The 22,047-nt window shown below is 33.7% G+C and overlaps 1 protein-coding gene and 2 long non-coding RNA genes across 3 annotated transcripts; all 3 read right to left on the reverse strand.

Annotated features, from left to right (window-relative positions):
- Positions 1 to 918: 918 nt before the first annotated feature.
- Positions 919 to 5,309, reverse strand: LOC110464164. The gene is made up of 3 exons (XR_002464477.1): positions 4,669 to 5,309; positions 1,936 to 3,809; positions 919 to 1,575 (listed from the first exon to the last, which is right to left on the reverse strand). It is a non-coding gene; the product is annotated as an uncharacterized LOC110464164 (long non-coding RNA).
- A 681-nt stretch (positions 5,310 to 5,990) lies between these two features.
- On the reverse strand, positions 5,991 to 9,414 carry LOC110464165. Its single transcript, XR_002464478.1, has 3 exons — positions 9,361 to 9,414; positions 7,154 to 7,336; positions 5,991 to 6,051 (listed from the first exon to the last, which is right to left on the reverse strand). It is a non-coding gene; the product is annotated as an uncharacterized LOC110464165 (long non-coding RNA).
- Positions 9,415 to 10,538: 1,124 nt separating this feature from the next.
- Positions 10,539 to 15,111, reverse strand: LOC110464157 (DBH-like monooxygenase protein 1). The gene is made up of 6 exons (XM_021519229.1): positions 15,055 to 15,111; positions 14,394 to 14,543; positions 13,480 to 13,656; positions 11,894 to 11,977; positions 11,299 to 11,490; positions 10,539 to 10,601 (listed from the first exon to the last, which is right to left on the reverse strand). Exons 1-6 carry the CDS (start codon positions 15,109 to 15,111, stop codon positions 10,539 to 10,541), a joined length of 723 nt encoding a protein of 240 aa, XP_021374904.1.
- Positions 15,112 to 22,047: the final 6,936 nt, after the last annotated feature.

The following is a 22,047-nucleotide window of genomic DNA, read 5'->3' on the forward strand; positions in this document are numbered from 1 at the left end:
TAACGATGAAATTGTGATGTCACAATTTAAACTTTCGAGATAATCTATAGCAAATCACAGCTCTACTAGGTACTACAATGTATGAAATGAGTGTTTATAAGAGATATTTTAGACATATATCATGGGAACCTGATAATGTAATGTTGACTAAAAAGGTCAAGTTTATGTGTTAAGATATATATTACATCAAATTTACCATCACAGAAGCCCATAATTGAAATATTAAATGCTTCCAAATTAGATCAAATAAAACAGTATCAAAATCATTTTTAAAAAAATATTTGCATACGAATGTTTTTGATCTTTTTTTTTTGTTTTAAAATTTTACATCACGGTTTGAAAAATTGTACTGACCAATAACTATATTTTTTGTATTTAATGATAACCAAATATTGACTTAGTCCATCAGATATGTGTTTGTCTAGTATCTATAAAATAAAAGAGATCCCTCTTAAGGATATATCAACAGATCATTATTCAGTTGGAAACCGGCCTGCATGCGTTTTTGAGAACTACTTATGTGTATACTATCTGGCTAATTGCAATGAATTATCAAGAACATATCACAGTCTATGTAGTAAGTGAATGGGTGATACAATACAAACGACATTGTGGTTTAGTAATACAAGATCACAATGACTTACAATGAACCTTTTATTTCTGTTTCAGCTACCATAGTGATAGAAATCATCTTCTGGATTGGATTTTTGTTTACAATTATGATTCAAACCTGGTGCTTCTATTCCGTGTTACCGGGCGGACCAAGTATGTGAATATTCATTGTTTGAAACTTATAAACACTTATAAATATGTCAATATTTTAAAGATAATTTCGATTCTCTCTTAATAAGAATTAATGATAACATTGATGTTTACATATCTGTTACGTTACTTGATATTTTTCTGTAAGCTGTGAACTACTACCACTTAATGTACAACAACAACTTGACGAACAACAACAACTTGGTGAACTACTACCACTAAATGAACAACAACAACCTGATGAACAACAACAACTTGGTGAACTACTACCACTTAATGAACACCAACAACCTGATGAACAACAACAACTTGGTGAACCACTACCACTTAATGAATAACAACAACCTGATAAACAACAAGAACCTGATGAACATCAACCACTTGGTGAACTACAACCACTAAATGAACAACAACAACTTAATGAACAACAACCACTTGGTGAACTACAACCACTTGTTGAACTACAACCACTAAATGAACAACAACAACCTGATGAACAACAACAACTTGGTGAACTATAACCACTAAATGAACAACAACAACCTGATGAACAACAACAACTTGGTGAACTACTACCACTTAATGAATAACAACAACCTGATGAACAACAACAACCTGATGAACATCAACCACTTGGTGAACTACAACTACTAAATGAACAACAAAAAACTGATGAACAACAACAACTTGGTGAACTACAATCACTAAATGAACAACAACAACTTAATGAACAACAACTACTAAATGAACAACAAGAACCTGATGAACATCAACCACTTGGTGAACTACAACCACTAAATGAACAACAACAACCTGATGAACAACAACAACTTGGTCAACTACAACCACTAAATGAACAACAACAACCTGATGAACAACAACAACTTGGTCAACTACAACCACTAAATGAACAACAACAACCTGATGAACAACAACAACCTGATGAACATCAACCACTTGGTGAACTACAACCACTAAATGAACAACAACAACTTAATGTACAACAACCACTAAATGAACAACAACAACCTGATGAGCAACAACAACTTGGTGAACTACTACCACTAAATGAACAACAACAACTTAATGAACAACAACCACTAAATGAACAACAACAACCTGATGAACAACAACAACTTGGTGAACTACTACCACTAAATGAACAACAACAACTTAATGAACAACAACCACTAAATGAACAACAACAACCTGATGAACAACAACAACTTGGTGAACTACAACCACTTAATGAACAACAACAACCTGATGAACAACAACTTGGTAAACTACAATTACTTAATGAATAACAACAACCTGATGAACATCAATCACTTGGTGAACTACAAACACTTAATGAACAACAACAAACTGATGAACAACAACAACTTGGTGAACAACAACCACTTGGTGAACTACAACCACTAAATAAACAACAAAAACATGGTGATCAACAACCACGTGCTGATTTTTTATTTATTATGCTTTTACTTACGGAAATATGACAATTAGTTTGTTATGTGATTTAATGATCCCCACCTAATGCCAAGAACTGTAACGAATGGTTGGAAGCTGTTTTTCTGGCATGACTACTGCTTTGATAAAATATTTCTGAAAATAACATACCTTGCACGGCTTTAATAAGAAAAACATAAACGACAAAAACAAAGTGAAATTGAGAGCAGTGTTTTGAGATTAAATAGCATCAACAAGGCTAGACCGAGATTCCAGCACTGGACTTCAGATTGATATAACACCGCTCTAACCAATTGCGGTATCGGTAAATAGAAGAGTCTTGGATCCAACGTGCTACTACATTATATCCAAACGGAAGTTAAGGGGAGGTTACTGAATAAAGGCAAAAATACACAATCCTTGATATAAAAACCAGTTAGCAAAAACAGTGTTCTCTACACCCATTTTACAACTGTTACGTCATTTATTATATACCACTGTTTGGTGTCTCTGATATTTATACTTTTATATTTTCCAATAAAGGCCACGTTAATCTACTTGATGAAGTGTAGTTCTCGAAGAAGACGATCTGAGCATATTTGGTTACGATATTTACAATTTTTAGTCATCTTTATCAACCTGTATTTGTGGACATTTGCTTGTGAGTTGTGATAAAGTTTAGGTTTGTTATTATATGCATTTGGTTCGACACTTTTAGATGGCTTTGATTATGATCGCCTGATTCTAATTTCGATGAATTATCACGTATATGAATTAACCCAATATGAGATGTCAGCAACGAAGTGTTATTTATATACGTATAAAGTGTTATTTTTACAATGTATAAATATAGTGCTGTGAGATGTATACTTTGCCTTCGACATTGCAAACAAATTAGTCCGTAACTTTAACATTTTTCATATATCAAACATACCAGATAGCATACATGTGTCCATTAAATGATTCAGTATTTCTTCTTAATTACAAATACCTTAAATAAGCATACTGTGATATTATCAAATGTCTGTAATTTACAGGCAAAGAAGTTTCGATTAATTAAAATATTGAAACGTTTTTTCTCTGTAAAAACAGCATAATGATAAGTGATTTGTGTAGAATTGAGATGTGAATATTTATCCTTGTTATTTCAAAAGAAATAAATCTAGTCTTCTGTCACTGGTATGTGTTACCTTCTCTTAACGAAAGGTTCAATCAGGATAATAACATACAAAACAATCATTTGACGCGTACGGTTCTGTTTTACATTTTGAGAAAAGGTTCAAATGATGAAAATACTTCGGCAAATGAATAACGAATGTATTTCCTTTATTTACAATTGCATAAATTACCAGGAGCTGAATATTCTGAATATTATAAATGATGATAGATGTACACACACACGCCAAAATACATATATTACTTATAGATCACTATATAATCAAATAATTTTAAAAATGTGTCCCTTTTGCAATTGTTCACTATTTTTCAGTTCAGAAAATCAAGCATGGGAAAGGAACAGACTAATGCTGGCATCTGGTATCCTGAGGTTTTACATACGGGTTTTGTGTTGGGTGCTCCATTTTGGTAATGTTTCCCTGTAATACAGAAAACATGATTAAGGTTAAAGACGGTGCATGTATACATTTATAATGATAACAAAAAATAATATACAGCATTTGATATAGCGCCCTATCTAGCTGATGTAAGCCACTCTAAAACACTTTACAGTACATAGAACATACAATTTATACAATAAACATATACATTAATCAACACATATTTTTTAGAAGTCGCAGGAGCTGCCTTATCAGCCACTTACTACTAGTCCTATGCAACCTGGCTAATATCGTCCTATGTGTGCACACTTGCGTGTGTGCTGGCGATGAGTTTTTTTCTTTCCTTGTACGATATGAAGGTCGACATTTTTACTTTGATCGTTAGAGTGCCTGTGGTTTTGTAGTCACTACCTGAATTCTCGATTTCAGGAATTGGCACTACTCGGATCCGACTTAGATTTACATGGCGGGTGTCATTGATAGAGCAGATGCTTATCCTTCCAGAGCACCTGGTCTTAACCTCCTTGTATTTTTTCAATGGTCTCTTTTTAAAGTTTTTCTCTTATTCATGCATTAGTTTAATCGATTTTGAGTTCGAAATATGGTTTTGATAACACTTCAGTAATCCCTTGGGTTTTTAAGAGAAAGATAAGCTGTTGAATTGATGCAATTGTTTTACAAAGAATGACAAACCCCGTTAAACCTCATGGAGACGTTTCATGTTGGTGATGATATATTTAAAAATGGGCAATTTATTTGTCGAGATAATAGAAATAGCGTATAGCTATGAAGCTTCTCGTGGTCCCATACTTCAATTTGAGAAAAGGATAAGCTACCCTTGTTTGTGCTAAGTATATGTGACCGAGCGATATTTTCATTGTCTTTGAACAACTCTTACATTAAATGCGTCAGTGTCTCCCAAGAGGTAATGGTCATACAGCGAGTTGTCTAGCGCTGACCGGAAGTTAGCTCTAACTGCCGGATCGGTCCAGTTCCATGACTTGAGCACAGGAAACAGTAGATCAGCATTGTCAGTTATCGTGTTATACAGGGGCAGACTAAATCAGATGTCCAGGTGCGTACGAGGATAGTACATAAGAAATGACTCGCACATCTCATCCTGTGTAGAGAATCCACCCTGTAATTTTTTAAAAATAATTATTTGTAATAACATACTTAAAGCCGACAAATTGATAGCGACATCATTATAATAACTTTAAACGAAATCAATTTAATAAAATCCTTTTGATGTCGTAAAATTCATAACCTCTCTATAACGACAATATCGTTACGTATAACGACAGCAATGTCATAATGACTTCAATATAACGTTAAAGGAATTAGATCTTCATCTCTGTGACAATATGTTAATATAACGACAAAAATATCATATTCTCTCTATAACGAAATTACTATTATTCATTACCCCAACAATACAATTACAGCTTCATTATAATGATATAGGTATTCTCTCTTCGTTTTTGTAACAACGTGTCTCTATAAATTTATAATTATCATACTGTACTCTTTATAACGACATTACCATTCATTAAAGCGACAACAGTACCATAACGACTTCTTTATAACGATAAAGGTATTCTATCTTCCTCTATGTAACAACTTATTTATATAACGACATGAATACCGTATTTTCTCTACAACGGCATTTTCATTGTTTATAACGACAACAACATTATAACGACTTCATTATAATAACAAAGGTATTCCATTTCCCTCGCTGTAACTACGTGTATATATAACGATATCAATATAATATTCTCTCTATAATGACATAAGTTATATTGAAATCGTATGACGATATTGATTTCATTACAACTTCTCTATAACACACATTGCTATTGATGACAAAGTTAATAAAGATCAATAAAGTTATCAGACCATAGCAATATTTGCTGAAATATTCATTACTTATCTTTTCATTTTGATAGAATAGGTATGCTTAATTTAGTTATTGCTAACAGTTTTTGAACAGCAAAATAAGTGTTGACAGCAATAAAATTAGTTACGTCACAATTGAGATTGGTGAGGTCATAATAGCTAATGTTGTTATAATCTCATTACAACATTTGCCTTCTCAATGCATAGCAATGGAAGGATGCATAGCAAATGTAAATATTGATCTATATATCTAGCTCTACTCGAATCACACTTGCATACCAATCACGACCTCTGCCTTAAACAAATACTACATTTAACTTATCCATGTTATATCTTGTTTGTGGCTCGAATCGTAAACGCATTTCACCTCGACTTTGTCATCCTGTGGAATAATAAAAGTGTCTATGATAGTGATAATATAATGTGTATAAGGAATGGCGTTTGTGTAATGTTTTCACGCATGTTTACAAGTGTTTCTATAAAAACTTCGTTGTGTGCCCTTATTTGTCCAGCAGAGTATTTTGTTATATCTCTTTGTTTCTGTTAAACAACAGCATAATGCTAAATGATTGTGTACAAATATGAATTTCTCTCTCAGTTATTTTCATACGAAATTAATCAAGTTTTACGGTACTGACATGTATTACCTTCTGATTATAAACAACAATCAGTCCTTTTTTTTAAATAGTTTTTTTGCCCTTATATGCTAATCAGAGTATTTTGTATTATGTTAAGGAGTGTGAACAATTAAATAATACTTCGAGAGAGAGTTTAAGGAATATTGGGAAAACTTAAGAAGATCTTTCATGTTGATTCCAATATAACAGATACTATAACAATAGGTATATTGTAATACATTGTTCGTTCGAGTGTTTTGCATTTCACATCTCCTAAACAGTTACGGCAATAAATTACGACAGTGTAAACACATGATTACGTTACTTTCCAAGGACATTTCACGATATCACGTGATCATGATAGTGAAACGTCATATTGATGAAAAGGTAGGAAGAGAAGAAAAACAGTTGATTACTATTGTTGAAGCAGATATCAGTTTTGGTGTTTTGTTGAATTAATTTTTTTCTTATAATCATAAAATAAGTTAGATTTGTTGGTGCCTACATATGTATTAGTCTCTGATACAGAGGACATTACATAGAGTTTGACCAAAATAACTGTATTCATATCTACATGTTTACCGTATATAGTCTGAAAAATATTCTCTTTAAAACAGATGAAATTGATCTTGATATCGTTGGGTGAATATTACGACTCGAACGAGGTTAGTTCTAGCAATATGTTATTTTCATTCTTAACATTTTCAGGATAAGATCGGTTAAACCTTTGCATCCCTTTAAATAACAATAAAAACAAAAATTGTCAGTTAATAATAACATTTTACAGAACTTAAATCTTTGACCTAAAATACAGCATGTGCAATTTTTAACCTGGATTGATAACTATTTATTTTCATCATACATTACCGGATATATCTTTCTCTCCTTCGAAAGGTAGCGCATGTCCTGATAATCAAAATCATAATGTCTGTCGACAGCCAGTGGTTCGAGTTCGCTACCATTTCGGTAGAGACGTGTTATCATTTCTTTGCCCAGAAGATGGGAATGCTGTAGAATCGCAAATACGTTTATACCCTCTTGTGGTACGCCCTGTAATCAAATAACAAATTGATATTTTTATATTGATCAGTTTTTTTACAATTGATATACTATTTCATTATTTTATCATTTTCATGGCGTTCTTTTTTGCTTCGCTATGATTGGCCGGCAACGCTCATAACTTTTTACATAATGAGGTGCTGATTGCAGCCCCGGAAAGTTGACCGAGAAATCAACGACCAAATCAGATGAACTCGACTGAAAATGTTGACCATACTAGAAAGCATTAGAGCAATATTGTAACAGAAGAGTTGTAGTGCATGTACAACGGCAGACAGCAATACACAGACACCTGAATGTCGGGAGGAGTCAACATCAAGGTCTGGTTGTGTAGCGGTGATATCCTTCTACAGAATAATTAAAAAAAAAATCAAAAACCCATTGAATGAGGCTGAAAATTGTATATCTTACATACTTGTATAACAAACAAAATAACCAAAACTATTTAAAACTTAAACTATGAAATCAAATTTCATATAAAAAACAATGGATTCTGGGAATATTATCGTTCTCTAGAGACATCAAACATCCTGTAACGAAAAAAAGGAGGATGTTGTGGAATGATCCTGTTATTCCAACAGACATAAATATGATATGCTTCATTATTTATTCAAATACCTTTTGGACGAACTAATATTCACATTAATACCAAACTCGTTCCACTTAACATTTTTTTTCATTGCGATGTACCATTTTCGTTTCTTTTGAAACTTATACATTATTATCAAGAATTTTCCTTTGTATTTTCACGATTATGACACTATTAATATATTTTACGCTCGGCGGTATATTAGACAAATTTGATAAAGGAGTTGAAATAGTGATATCTTAATTAATCAATGTTGTTTTTCTATTTCATTTCTCATCAAGGGACGTTTAATATGCACCTTATCCGTCGTGATATCAGAATAATACCTGTCGAAACGGCAAGAAGTTGTAAGGTGAAATATATCAACGCTGTATCAGTAAAATTGACTTGCGTCACAATCACTCCTGTAAAATGAGTGAATATATATTCCGTCTTTGCGTATTGCAGAGTTATCTTCTCTTGTGAGCAGGTATTGATTGTTACGTCATTGATTTGTGAGAGCAACGTCATCAATTTTTGAGAAAACGACGTAATTTCCTCACAAAAACCAATGACGTAACAATCAATACCTGTTCACAAGAGAAGATACCTCTGCAATACGCAAAGACGGAATACATGTATCCCAGTTCTCCTGCTGCTTCAGTGAAGACATAATTTTCATTCTGCTGATTATTATTATTATTATTTTTTTTACAAATATTTTATTTCCTCACCATTTTTTTCATAAATATGTATATACATATACTGCTTCGAAGCAGATATATATATACATATATAAATATTTTGATAGGGGATGCCAGGGTTGGGGAGCCTTGGAGTCAGTCCCTTAACAATATGTAGTCCTGCTGATTATTCATCATATTTTACAGCCAACAATGTAATACGTAGAGGATATGTAGGAATTGTCTTTCGAGTTTTGAACAGCTTTCGAGAGAGATTGGATAATTATAAGATATATTATCACATATGAGTGTAAGGAGGTTCATATACAACAAAAAATTCAAAGCTTTCTGTTCATTATATTCAATATTCAACAACGGCATTCAACGTGCGAACCTCGGGATGTGTCCATAATTCAGACCGAGCAGAACGCTTTCAGAATCTGATTACTAAATGAGAAATAGACTACGTAATTGGTTTTGTTTTGAATAATATATAATCAATTAAACACTTCTTCATTAATATACACTTGTATAAAATTATAATGTCTTTGTTTTCAATTTAAAAATGATATGAAAAACATTGGATATGTAATTATAATAGTATACAAATATTACTTATTTTGGGTTGATGATTCTGCATGTCCCAGTAGTGAATTAATTGACATTTTCGAGTAACAATATTTAAATATGCATATGTTTGACTGTAAACGTTTACGTCAATAATACGAACGTTTCATACCGCTAAGTGAGTATTGGTTACGTACCTTCCCGAGAAGTTCTGGAGGACAAAACCCTTGGGAAACGAAGGCTGGTTCCATTGGGGGAATAATATGCATCGGAGACTCACTCATTCCAAGAAGTAGGAGCCCGGCGTCGTGCGTTCGAAGAGTGGGAGTCATGGTGATTCGAATGCCTGAACTGTCAACGATGTCTATGGAACGGAAACAAATAGGCGTTACAAGAGGGATGTGTTCGTCCCGAATACGTCACTATTTACAAATTCGATTAAGTTGCAAAGGTGCATTCGGTGAACTAGAACATGTATTTGCAACAGGACGGGAAATAGAATTCCAAAACTCAGGTTTCGCCAACGTGTTGTCGTTATTGTATGTAGAACCTGGAGACAATTTATGTTGCAATGGAGAGCGGTTGTTATAAAGATTCAAATTAATTTTTAAGTTGAGTTAGTTTCAATCACTCAGGGGCTTCACTGCTTTTTGAAAGCTAAAGCCCGTTACCTACGTTTAATACACAAAACAACGTCACTGGTCGATCATTTTATTAAACGTTCTTCTTTAATATGTTCTTTTTAAAGGCCTCCGGGTTATTATTATCTTTCCTCGTATTTCGCTATTTTTATATCAATTTCAGCTCGACTTTTGATGTTGTGACACTGACTATTCCTTGTTGCTTTTTCTTTTAAACAATATACAATAAATGATCACCATTGAAATATGCATACCTGCTCTAGCAAGAGGATTGTTGTAATGGGTTTGAAGGATCAGAAAGTCGGGGTCGTCATCAGTCCCGAGTGAATACCCGGCAGAAGGGGGGTAGTAAAACGCCTGCCAATATAAAACAGACAGCTGCATTTAATAATCAATGATAATAATAATTCGAGGTTCTTATATACAGCTTTATCCCAAACTAGCTCGTAAGTCGTGTCAAAGCGGTTCTCAAAATTATCCACGGTTATAGGGCCTTTGCAACCAGTCAATATCTTTGTCAGCATACAGCCGGTGCTGCCATTTCGGCGCTCACATCTAACATTCAACCATTCTAGCACTGCCCAACCACGTACTTATTTACAGCTGAGTAGACTGGAACAAGCGGAGAAAAGTATCTTGTTCAAAGATAATACACAGTCTCGTGACGTGACTCAAACCCGCAACTCCGCGGTCACGACCCGGCGTCCTACCACTAGACTATCGTGCCTCCTCAATCAGGTTGGTCTTATTCCAGCTTCCTCTCGAAGCAGCGTGCCAGAGTTAAACAAGTCATACCTCTAAGACAAAAATGAAAACAACACACATTTCTCATAAAGATAGCTGCTATATGAAATTATGTTTTTATATCCTCTGCTGCATCTTATCTTTGACAAAATAGATCTTAAATGCGGAGGTTCAAACAATTTTCGCAACTTAGTGTTAAAAGTCATATACAATTCGTTGGAAAACACAAATGAAATGTTTGAGTTGAACTACAAGGAAACGCTACAAAGGTTGAATTTATATAACATAATGAGGTTGTAGTAAATGATGGTCTAAATATTGAAAATAAATAAAATATCAAAGCTACGATAGGTTCTCAAGTAGGTCCAACGTAAAAAGAGATTCCAATTATCAACAGGAATTTTCATTGTTTGTGTTTTAGCCGAGTTTTCTGGAAAATACAAATCAACTTTACATACATATGTTTCCTAGCTGGCTTGTACAGGAAAATGTTGAACATGACTTTATATCCTCGCCGACTTGTCAGGAAAAGTAATAACACATTGTATGGGCCCTAGCCAGTTTGTCAGGTTAAAGAAGAAAGACGTGTTCATGTCGAATTATAAATACATCATTCTATGAGAAACGAATTATGATTCAGCATTTCCAACATTAAAACAATGAACCATCTTTAGAGTCATAGTTTAACTCCCCTGAGAGATACATATTTTCCTGAGTTTTTCCGATTTAAGATCCCAGAATCATACGTACCTCCCCTCCGACGGTCCAAGCGATGATGACCTTATAGAGACAACTTCGCAGAGGTTCCGGTTCCGATTTACCATCTCCACACTGGAAGGCGGCGCCGTCGTACGCGGCTAGCTCGGCAGCACGCTTGTCACAACGGTTGACAATAATGTGGTGCACGTTCAGTTCATTTCCTTTAGTAATGACTGACTCATACTGAAGGTTAAAATAGTATACGGATAACGACTTACAGGTGTGTATTTTTTATATAAATTGTAAACAAATCGATTAAAAACAAGCTGAACAGGTGAACAGATTGTCGGTAAATGTTTAAAAATGGCTTTTTAAGCCGTATGATGTTTCTTATTTATTGTTTACAGTGCGTTCACTGAAATGTATTTAACTATTTACATTAAAAATTGTTTACTAGCGGTACACGGAAGGTTAAACTTCATACCTGTTATATCCCTGAAACATTGTTAGTAAAGATTGTCAAATATATCAGCGTTTTCTGAGTGTTAACAGGATATTGTGGTTTTGTATCTTACAAATGTGTTGACAATTAAGTGAGTATTACATGTGATTAGATATAGTTTTAATGTATTTGACCATGCCATACCTTGATCATGTGATGTTTGGAGGTAAGGGGAGGTAACATAAAGGCTCGACATGCGTAGGTGGTGGTGCTGTTCGGAACGTGGTACTGTGGTGACAGGAGAAAAAAAACAGTAAACACGTATTATATAAAAGTATTAGTTTTCTCCACAATGTTAACGTACCTGTACCGTTATAATAATGAGATATAACATAATATGTACACCAACAAACATGTATTTTATACTTTATGCAATAAAAAGGACACAATCGTGGGGACATCACAAACAAAAGGAGAGACACAGTGAACATTCATTAAAACTAAGGGCAAGTGTTTATTTGTATCTCATATAACGTAACTGAGGGCAAGTGGTTATTTTTGGACCGAATTCAAAGTAACTTATGGCAAATATTTCATTGTACCGCTTATGACGTACAATAGGAAAAGGCATACAACGTTTATAAGGGCAAGTGTTTCTAAGTACCGCATACAACGTAAATAAGGGCAAGTGTTTCTTTGAACCGCATTTAGTGCAAGCTTTTCTTTGTAACGGATACAACACAAAAAGGAGCAAGTGTGTCTTTGTTTCTAAGTACCGCATACAACGTGTTTAAGGGCAAATGTTTCTAAGTACCGCATACAACGTAACAAAGGGCAAGTGTTTCTAAGTACCGCATACAACGTTTCTATGGGCAAGTGTTTCTTTGTCCCGCATACAACGTTTTTAAGGGCAAGTGCTTCTAAGTACCGCATACAACGTAACTAAGGGCAAGTGTTTCTAAGTACCGTATACAACGTAACTAAGGGCAAGTGTTTCTAAGTACCGCATACAACGTTTTTAAGGGCAAGTGTTTCTAAGTACCGCATACAACGTAACAAAGGGCAAGTGTTTCTAAGTACCGCATACAACGTAACTAAGGGCAAGTGTATCTAAGTACCGCATACAACGTAACTAAGTGCAAGTGTTTATAAGTACCGCATACAACGTAATTATGGGCAAGTGTTATTTTGAACTGCATGAAAAGTTACAAAAAGGGAATGATTCTTTGTACCGCATACATGCAATAGATCAACATTAGTTTATACAATCGATGTTATCAAATTTACTCATAATACAAGGTTCTGCATATGTAACGAATGGAAATGAACTAGATGTTTCTCACGTGTTGGCTGCAATATGAACCATACAAAAATACCTCAAATAGAAAAAAAGATATCTCAATCACAAGAAAGATTGAGAGATACTCAAACGAACTCATTCATTAATATCCAAAAGAATGATTTAGAAAACAAGTGTCGCCTATGAATATTTCCGGATACCTAAACTTCACATCACTATGTGGAATAGCAGTTAACAATAACAATTGTTCAATAAATTATTTCACATATGTAGGTCTAGATCAATCCAGTCGTCAGGTATGATACTTGTGAAATAAACATCAGCAATATAGAAATCTCTTACAACGACGGACATTTAGTAGCAATAACGACATGTAACATTTATTTCGAAAAACAAAAAAAATGTTGATAAATACATAGTTTTCAATAAGAAAATGATATCCATAATCTGGAAGTTGTCATGAAGCATGACATGCGCACTAAAATCTTACATTGTCTTGAACTAAGTCGAACGTAGATATGTCGGAAGGAAAGTTGACGTCCTCAGGTGTCAACGATAAAGACCGCAGCATGACGCTCTTCGTTCCTCTCCTGGTGGCGCCATGGTAAGGGATATAACTCGTCACGTCAACAGGATTGTAGGAGAAGATAAGTCTAGTAGTGTCATCCTGTAGAATAAAGTGAGGTCGTGTTTGCATAGAATACAGAGCACAGAACACAACTTACTTTCAACCTCACATACAAATCAGTTATGAACTATATCCGATAATTCAGACTGACACATAAATATTTAAACATATGTATTCAAAATTCGTCCCAAGTCCCTGTAACGGTAGAGAATGAGAAAGGAATACAAACAGATTTTGAGAAGCTGCTTAACGCTCTTACCTCTTCAGGTCTTGAACAGGGGATTTGTCAATTTCAGTAATCCAATATAAAACTACAGAATTATCTTTCCCTGATGAACACCTAAAGAAGTGAAATCGATAAGAAGCTGCTCCAAATCTGTTTATTTTTCTTTTCAAAATACATATTTATATATTGTTCATTTAGTCCATTGTAAGAGCATGTAACTATCTACTTCTAAAACCTGAAATGAAAGGGGAAACGAACCCTGTAACGTTTGGTACAATAATATATTATTCTTAATTTACGTTAGGAATAAATAGATTCTCATAACGATATAGTCATATGCATTGGTGCAAAGTAATTGATATCGCAAATTCGCTTACATAGATTCCATTTGCAAGTTACATGAATGGTATGTCTATTTTTAATACCAGCTGTCTATAAGTTCCTGGGATAAATGTCATTAATATTGTTTTGAAGCGTTTAGCACAGTCGATGATATATAAGTAGAATCCATCAGCCATACACTTTACTTATTGTGATTTTGCACACGTACCGTAATGACCATATCACCAACACTATCACAGGTGTTGAGTTTGAGCACAAAGGTTAGGACTGTCCCGGATGCAGTTTCCTTGCCAGCGATGAGGAACCAGTCCTGTGATTGGTCAACTACTGGCGGGGCATGCTCAGTAGTGTGATAGTCCTATGACATAGACAGACATTACAAACAAATTTAAGCTAAACCTAAATAAATCAAGAATGACGATAGAATGAGTGATTAAGATAAAAAAAACAACAACATTATCTTGGTTTACTGATTGAACAAATAAAATTTAGTGACGCAATGGCTTCACCTTCCTATAAGAAGTTTAAAAGAATCGTTATGGTCATTACTCATGTCATGACTCCAAAAATATGCGGTTCCTAACAATGATACTAATACCTAACCATTCAAAAGTCTACTTGTCAATCGCCAAGTCCACATTTCGTTAAAATAGAGATATAAATTTGTATTGTCGCTTTCACAATGGTGTAATGGTTTATGAGGAAAGGTGTTTTTTTTATAACATTGTTACAATTCGTGCCCGTTCCTTGATGTACTTAAATGCAATTACGTTTAAACGAAACTACACGAATCAGCCAAGCACGAACACGTTGTCATAATTTGCTCCACCTTTTCTGCGCACAAAACACAAAAATAAAAATAAACGTACCTTGAAGTAGGTCTGACCGTCCTTGACTCCGCCAACGATGACGTCAGCAGGGAACATCTTTCCGTTCGGGGAGATTCCAAATCCAATGTAGCCATGCGTGTTCACGTGTGTCTCAAAGATCACGTGGGTGGTATTGGCGGTCCAAAACAGCCAGTACTGACCAGTGGTATCGAGCCGGACATAATGTTTAAAATGGCGGGTAGGCGTCGGTTTCGGTATCTTAAAAATGTAATGTAAAACAATAACAAAATGCTTTTTTACAATTTGCATTGTTTAAACACAAACAATATAGTATTACGTGTAAATGCACCAAACAAACACGTACAACTTTTAATGCATATCAAGATTAAATGCCATAATTAAAAAAAGATATCAAATAAATTATAAATATGAAAATGTCTCAAATGTTGATCCATGGTTGGATATAAGAGTTATCTCCCCTATAACATATAACCTGTTTGCTATCATTACATATATTGTCAGTACTTAATCAAAAGTAGCCAATTATTGCATTAATCTCCTTGGGATCATCAGGGATAATTTAAAACGTCGAATCTTCGACTCACAAATGTTGAATATATCTTGATCCAGTATGCTAGCTATATCTCATTATCTGACTCTCAATACCTATAATGAATGAATAATAAATGTGTTATGTCTAAGTATATGTATATATGTCTGAAGTCTATTTACAACGTAGGACTGAATTGTGAAACTTAACCAGTGATGCATAGACAAATTCTATATCACTTCCTTCTCACTGTCACCAGCTACCATACCAACAAATGCCTGTCTATGTATTATCTTATTAATTTCTTTTTAACCCAATTAAAATGTATATATTGCTATGTATCATGACAGTAAAGATCATTCTGATACCTTGGTACATGCATGCCTAAATTTATTCATACATAGTAGTCTGTATATTATCCCACCTTGTTTTAGTAGAAGTACCAAATTGATATCATATGTGTAAAGTTAAACGTATATTTATCATGCATTAGAAATATGACAGCTTAAACAGTGCAACTTATCTATACTATTTACTATGAAGTTTACTTTATGCATGCACATGTGTACAGCTGTCTGTATTACCTCAATCAATTTTTAATACATAATGAATGGATAACAACATGAATTAGCATAGTAACTCATGAATATAATGTGTGATTACTAGAATATAACCATGGAGGAGGGAATGTATTAAAATATACTTATCATTATACCCATTTATTGATGAATGTTATTATATAAATATGCATGGTGATATTAATATCTGATTTTACGAGTAACTAAATGTATTGATATATACAGTATACTGTGTATTTAGTACCAAATTAATTGATGATATTAATTACGAATGAACTATTTATTAATACCATGTGTGTAAATATATATACGTATATTAACATACAATGAAATATGGGGAGGGGGGGAATAATGTATCATATATACACTGTTTACTTGAAAGTTTACTATTTACATACTCATGTGTATACAGCTGTCTGTATTATCTCATTCACTTCATATTTCATAATGAATATATAATAACATGAATTAGCTTAGTAACTAACATAATGTGTGATACTGATATCAGTAATTATGTATACTAATTGAAGAAGGGTGTGTCGACAGAGATACATATCTAATTAATGCCTATCAAATAATCATGGGTGTAATGATATACTTACATTTATTAAATATTATAAATATGACAACATAAATAGTGTAACCTATCTACACTGTTCACTAGAACGTCGACTTTATGCATACAAATGTATACAGCAGTCTGTATCATTATATATAATAATGGAAGAGGGTGTGTCAACAGAGATACATATCTAATTAATATCTATCTAATAATCATGTGTGTAAATATATACTTACATTTATCAATTATTATCGTTAAAACAATGGAAAAACTTATACGTGATAGTATAGTTCAACACATGCAACTGAACAATTTATTCAGCAAAAATCAGTTTGGATTTCTCCCCGGAAGATCAACAACACTTTAAATGTTAATCGTCCTAGATGAGTGGACTCATATGTTGGATACGGGAGGAGAAATTGATGTCATTTATATGGATTTTATGAAAGCTTTCGACAAGGTACCCCATCGCCGTCTAATACACAAGCTATATAATTATGGAATCAGCGCGAAAACTGTTAAATGGATAGAAAACTTTTTAAGTGATAGACATCAAAAAGTAGTGGTTAACGGATTTACATCCAAATTACAGAACGTCTTAAGCGGAATTCCTCAGGGGAGTGTTTTAGGACCAATATTATTTGTAATGTATATCAATGACATGTCCGAGAACACTGCGTCATCGTGCTCTCTATTCGCGGATGATACTAAATTATACCGCAAGATACGAACTGATGAGGATAAGGAAATTCTACAAGCAGATTTGAATAATCTTCAAAAATGGTCTGATGATTGGCTTCTGAAATTTCATCCGAATAAATGCAAGGTTCTTCAGGTTAAAGGATCACCAAACAATAATAGAACATACCGTCTCGCGAGCAAAACTGGAGAAGTCGTACTTGACAAAATCAACAGTGAAAAAGATTTAGGAGTAACGGTGGATGCAAACCTGGACTTTCGGACCCACATTCAAAACTCAATAAATAAAGCTAATTCAGTACTCGGGATTATTAAAAGATCATTTACTTTTTTGGACGAATCGATTTTTAGACAGTTATATAAGGCTCTGGTAAGACCGCATCTAGAATACACAGCCAGTGCGTGGAGTCCGTATAAGCTTAAAGATATCTAGATGATAGAGAATGTACAACGGAGAGCCACTAAGCTTCTACCTGGATTTAAAGAAATCTCCTACGAAGAACGTTTAGAAAAATTAAAACTACCGACACTAAAACACCGAAGGACTAGAGGTGATTTGATTAACGTTTTCAAGATTGTGAAGAGGAAGTTTGATGAGAAAGTCACGTCAGACATATTTGTCTACGATAATAACGAAAGAACACGAGGACATAAATTTAAGCTGTATAAACAACGATGTAGTACAGAGCTAAGGAAAAACTCGTTCACGTTTAGGGTAGTTGATATCTGGAACGGTCTACCGTAATCGGTTGTAAATGCAGAAACCACGAAGGACTTTGAGATCCTGTTGGATAACCATCTGAAGGACACTATTTACAATAATTACTGATAATGACTTTTAAAATAACTCTTTTGGGAAAGTTTATATATGTTAACCAGTGACAATATAATATTTGTATACTATGTTTTGTGATATGGACTTAGAGGCTTTCAGCCTGCGTCAATTATTTTTCAATTAAATTCAATTAAATCAATTAAATTATAAATATGACAACATAAACAGTGTAACTTATGTCTACACTGTTTACTTGAAAGGTCACTATTTTCATACACATGTATGCAGCTGTTTGTATGACCTCATTCGCACTTTAATCCATAATGAATGACTAGTAACATGAATTAAGATTAGTAACTTATGATTTAATGTGCGATATTGATATCATTATGTATAATAATAAAGAGGGAGTGTCAACAGAGATACTAAATAGCTAATACCTATCTAATAATCATGTGTGTAAAGATTTATTTATATTTATCAAATAATATCAATAAATAGTGTTACTTATCTACGCACATACACATGATTATATATATATAAACAACTGTCTGTGTCATTATCTCATTCACCTTTTAATTCATAATGAATTAACTCGAATAATAACATGAATTAGCTTAGTAACTAATATCATGTGTGAATACTGATAGTATGTACCTAAGTAATATGTCTCTAATAATCATGTGTGTAAAGATATACCTATATTTATCAAATATTATAAATCTCACAACATAAACAGTGTAACTTATGTCTACACTGTTTACAAGAAAGGTCACTATATACATGCACATGTATGCACCTGTCTGTATTAGTATATACAATAATGGAAGAGGGAGTGTCAACAGTGATACATATCTAAGTAATACATATATCTAAGTAATACATATCTAATAATCATGTGTGTAAAGATATTCGTATATTTATCAAATATTATAAATATGACATAATAAATAGTGTTATTTGTCCACACACATACATATGTGTATATACAACTGTCTATATTATTATTTATTTCCCTTTTTAATTCAAAATGAATGAATTTGAATATTAACATGTACTAGTTTAGTAATCCACTACCAGATACATTTTAACGGCCCATATAGAGGGCTATAGCTAATCCTACAAAAAAATATGAAGTAAAATTACAAGATCTTGCATATATATATATTATTTCATCATGGATCCCATAACGTGAAATGTGTATATATTTATGTCTATGTTAATTGAATGTTTAGTACTTTTTCGTTTGTGTGTGTTGCCATATTTATATAGCCATACATGTAACTCTTATGCATGTTTATATACATTTGTCTTTGATACAAGAATGAAATGTTTAAATAATGATTTAATTATTTAGTTAATTCCCTTTCCTCAATGCTGTGTGTGTGCACCATTAGTATTAATTGACTAAAGGTTCTAAATCAACATCCGTGATGCACGGATGCAGCATCGAAGAACAGGAACAACTCCTTCCAAAGGGGTATCACATGGTACATTCTATTATATCTAGCATACTTCCTTGTAATTAAAATGAACCTACTTATCATATCTATGGATGGTCATCCCAACCCGGAAAAAGTAACCATATTGACCAGGATAATATGTATATACAAGAATGTACCATGGGATTCATTTCTAATACTAAGCGCCTCTAATGTATTAGCTTAATTAGTTTAAATTATTATCGAGGTTGGTACAAACACTTAAAATATGTATAAAATATGGATGTACGTTAGTACTATTTATGGGAATTGGCTGACCTTTGTGTAAACAAATGGACTTTGTGGTCAAGCCATTCCCTCTACAATTGACCACGCTCAATATTTAGTATCAAAGTGTTGATGATCCATCACCATGCCATCTTATATTTACCTTCATATAATATGATAATTCAGAATTAAATGGATATATAATATATGGGCAATTCTTTTGAGTGAGTGAGGGAGTGTGTGTATATAAGTGAGTGCCAGTTTTAGTAGGAGTATACGTGTGGGTAGTTATATACATTTGTTCCATATAACCTAATAATAAGTTAAGATAAATTTTGTATATTTTGTATATTCAGTTGTGTGGTCAGCTGCTGGCCCCTACCAGTTAGACCGTTGGTGGTCAGTGTGATATATGGGGACGAGGCCGTTACAAATGTACCTATGTCTACCATGTACCATGCTGGCCATCTGTGGATCCACGGGGGGGGGGGGGGGGGGGGGGGGGGGGGCAGAGACTGACTAGGGAACAGAATCACTACATTGGGGATAGAATGATAATGGCTTCGAGCTTCACGTGGTGACTAAGAATCAACTTGCTAACTATAAATCTACTCTTATATCTTACATCCTATGTTCTTCATCATGTAATCCATCTGCACTCTCAAGTAGATTTATTCTCTAGTTGAAACTCCAATTCTATGTGAATGAAATCCTTCTTCAAGTTAAAATCCTGCTAAAAGCCTATGGTCGTCTGCCTGAACCTTGCCATTTTTTAAATAATAATCAAGGTAACAGAGAGTCTTTACTGATCTGTATCATAATCCACCTGTGTGGGGTAGGGGATTTAAATATCCGAGTCACTGCGTGGGAACTCAGGTAGAGAACCTCCACCTAGATGTAGAAAAAAAAATAAAAAAAAATTCACAACAAATATATTATAATATACATTGTCCATACCACAGGAGAGGGCTTGTATAGGCATTACGCATGTTGCCCAATTCCTTTTGAATTTGTATAAGATTCAATTAATATTCAATAAAAAAATTGTGAAATGAAAACAGCCTCTTATAAACATGAATCCAGTCTATTAGATCGAAGTTTGTTTGACACTACTTGGCAAACTTAACCAAGTGACTGGACATTTCTAGCTTCAGGATCCGTTGGTTGCTAGCATTATATACAAGTAAACCCAGTTATATCAAATAATTTGACCAGACACCACCCAGTTTATTGGTCAGCTATGATAATAGACATTAGGTCAATGCTGATGTGCATGATGTGTTCGTCGAGTCTACCATAAAGTACTTCGCTTACATGTAAACTACAAACATATCATTCTGATAAAACTCATTCACGATTTCATCCGTATTACTACATAGAAAGTTGACAGCCAACGATAAACACAATTGTGAAACCAGTGACATTATGTGTAGGCCACCCTGGAAAACATATGACGATATATTTAAAAATATCAACCATTATCAGGTCGGAATTACAATAACATGGAAAAAAGCTATTTTTATACAAGTTGGTTCTGCACAAGGGAACAATAAAGTTTCTTTGATGTCTAAGGCGAGGATTAATATCATTATTAAAATATGGTAGGATACAATCATAAAGATGGTCAGGACAGTCATGCTGCAGTATCTTGAAAAATAATATACATTGGTAATTATCACGTCTTATTTTTAGTTTATCTACACCAACTTCCTTATATAATATGACTTGTACCTCTTCTCAAACCTGATATAATTCTGAGACATTCTATTTGGACTGATTCCAATAAGTCACTTTCACCCTGGGTGCAATTATTCCACACAGCACAAGCATATTCAAGTGTTGGTCTTATAAAAGATTTATAAATTACTTCAAGAGATTTTCTATCTAGCTTGTGTTTGAGCATTCACATTATTTGTAGTTTTGTACAGCTTTTTCCATATATATAATTAACTTAATCAGACCATGATCCACGACTATTAAAAAGCAAACCAAGATGTTTATGATTTTTGACATTTATAAAACACTATTTGGGAATACCAAATCTGGATGAGATGTCTCAGAATTATTTTTATTAGACATTAGTAATGATTCAGTTTTACTTGGATTAAATGATATTCCCCATTTACCAGCCCAGAGAGACATTCTCCTTAAATTCTCAT

This window comes from Mizuhopecten yessoensis, unplaced genomic scaffold (genome assembly GCF_002113885.1).
Source record: "Mizuhopecten yessoensis strain PY_sf001 unplaced genomic scaffold, ASM211388v2 scaffold10969, whole genome shotgun sequence".
Classification (NCBI taxonomy): Eukaryota; Metazoa; Mollusca; class Bivalvia; order Pectinida; family Pectinidae; genus Mizuhopecten; species Mizuhopecten yessoensis.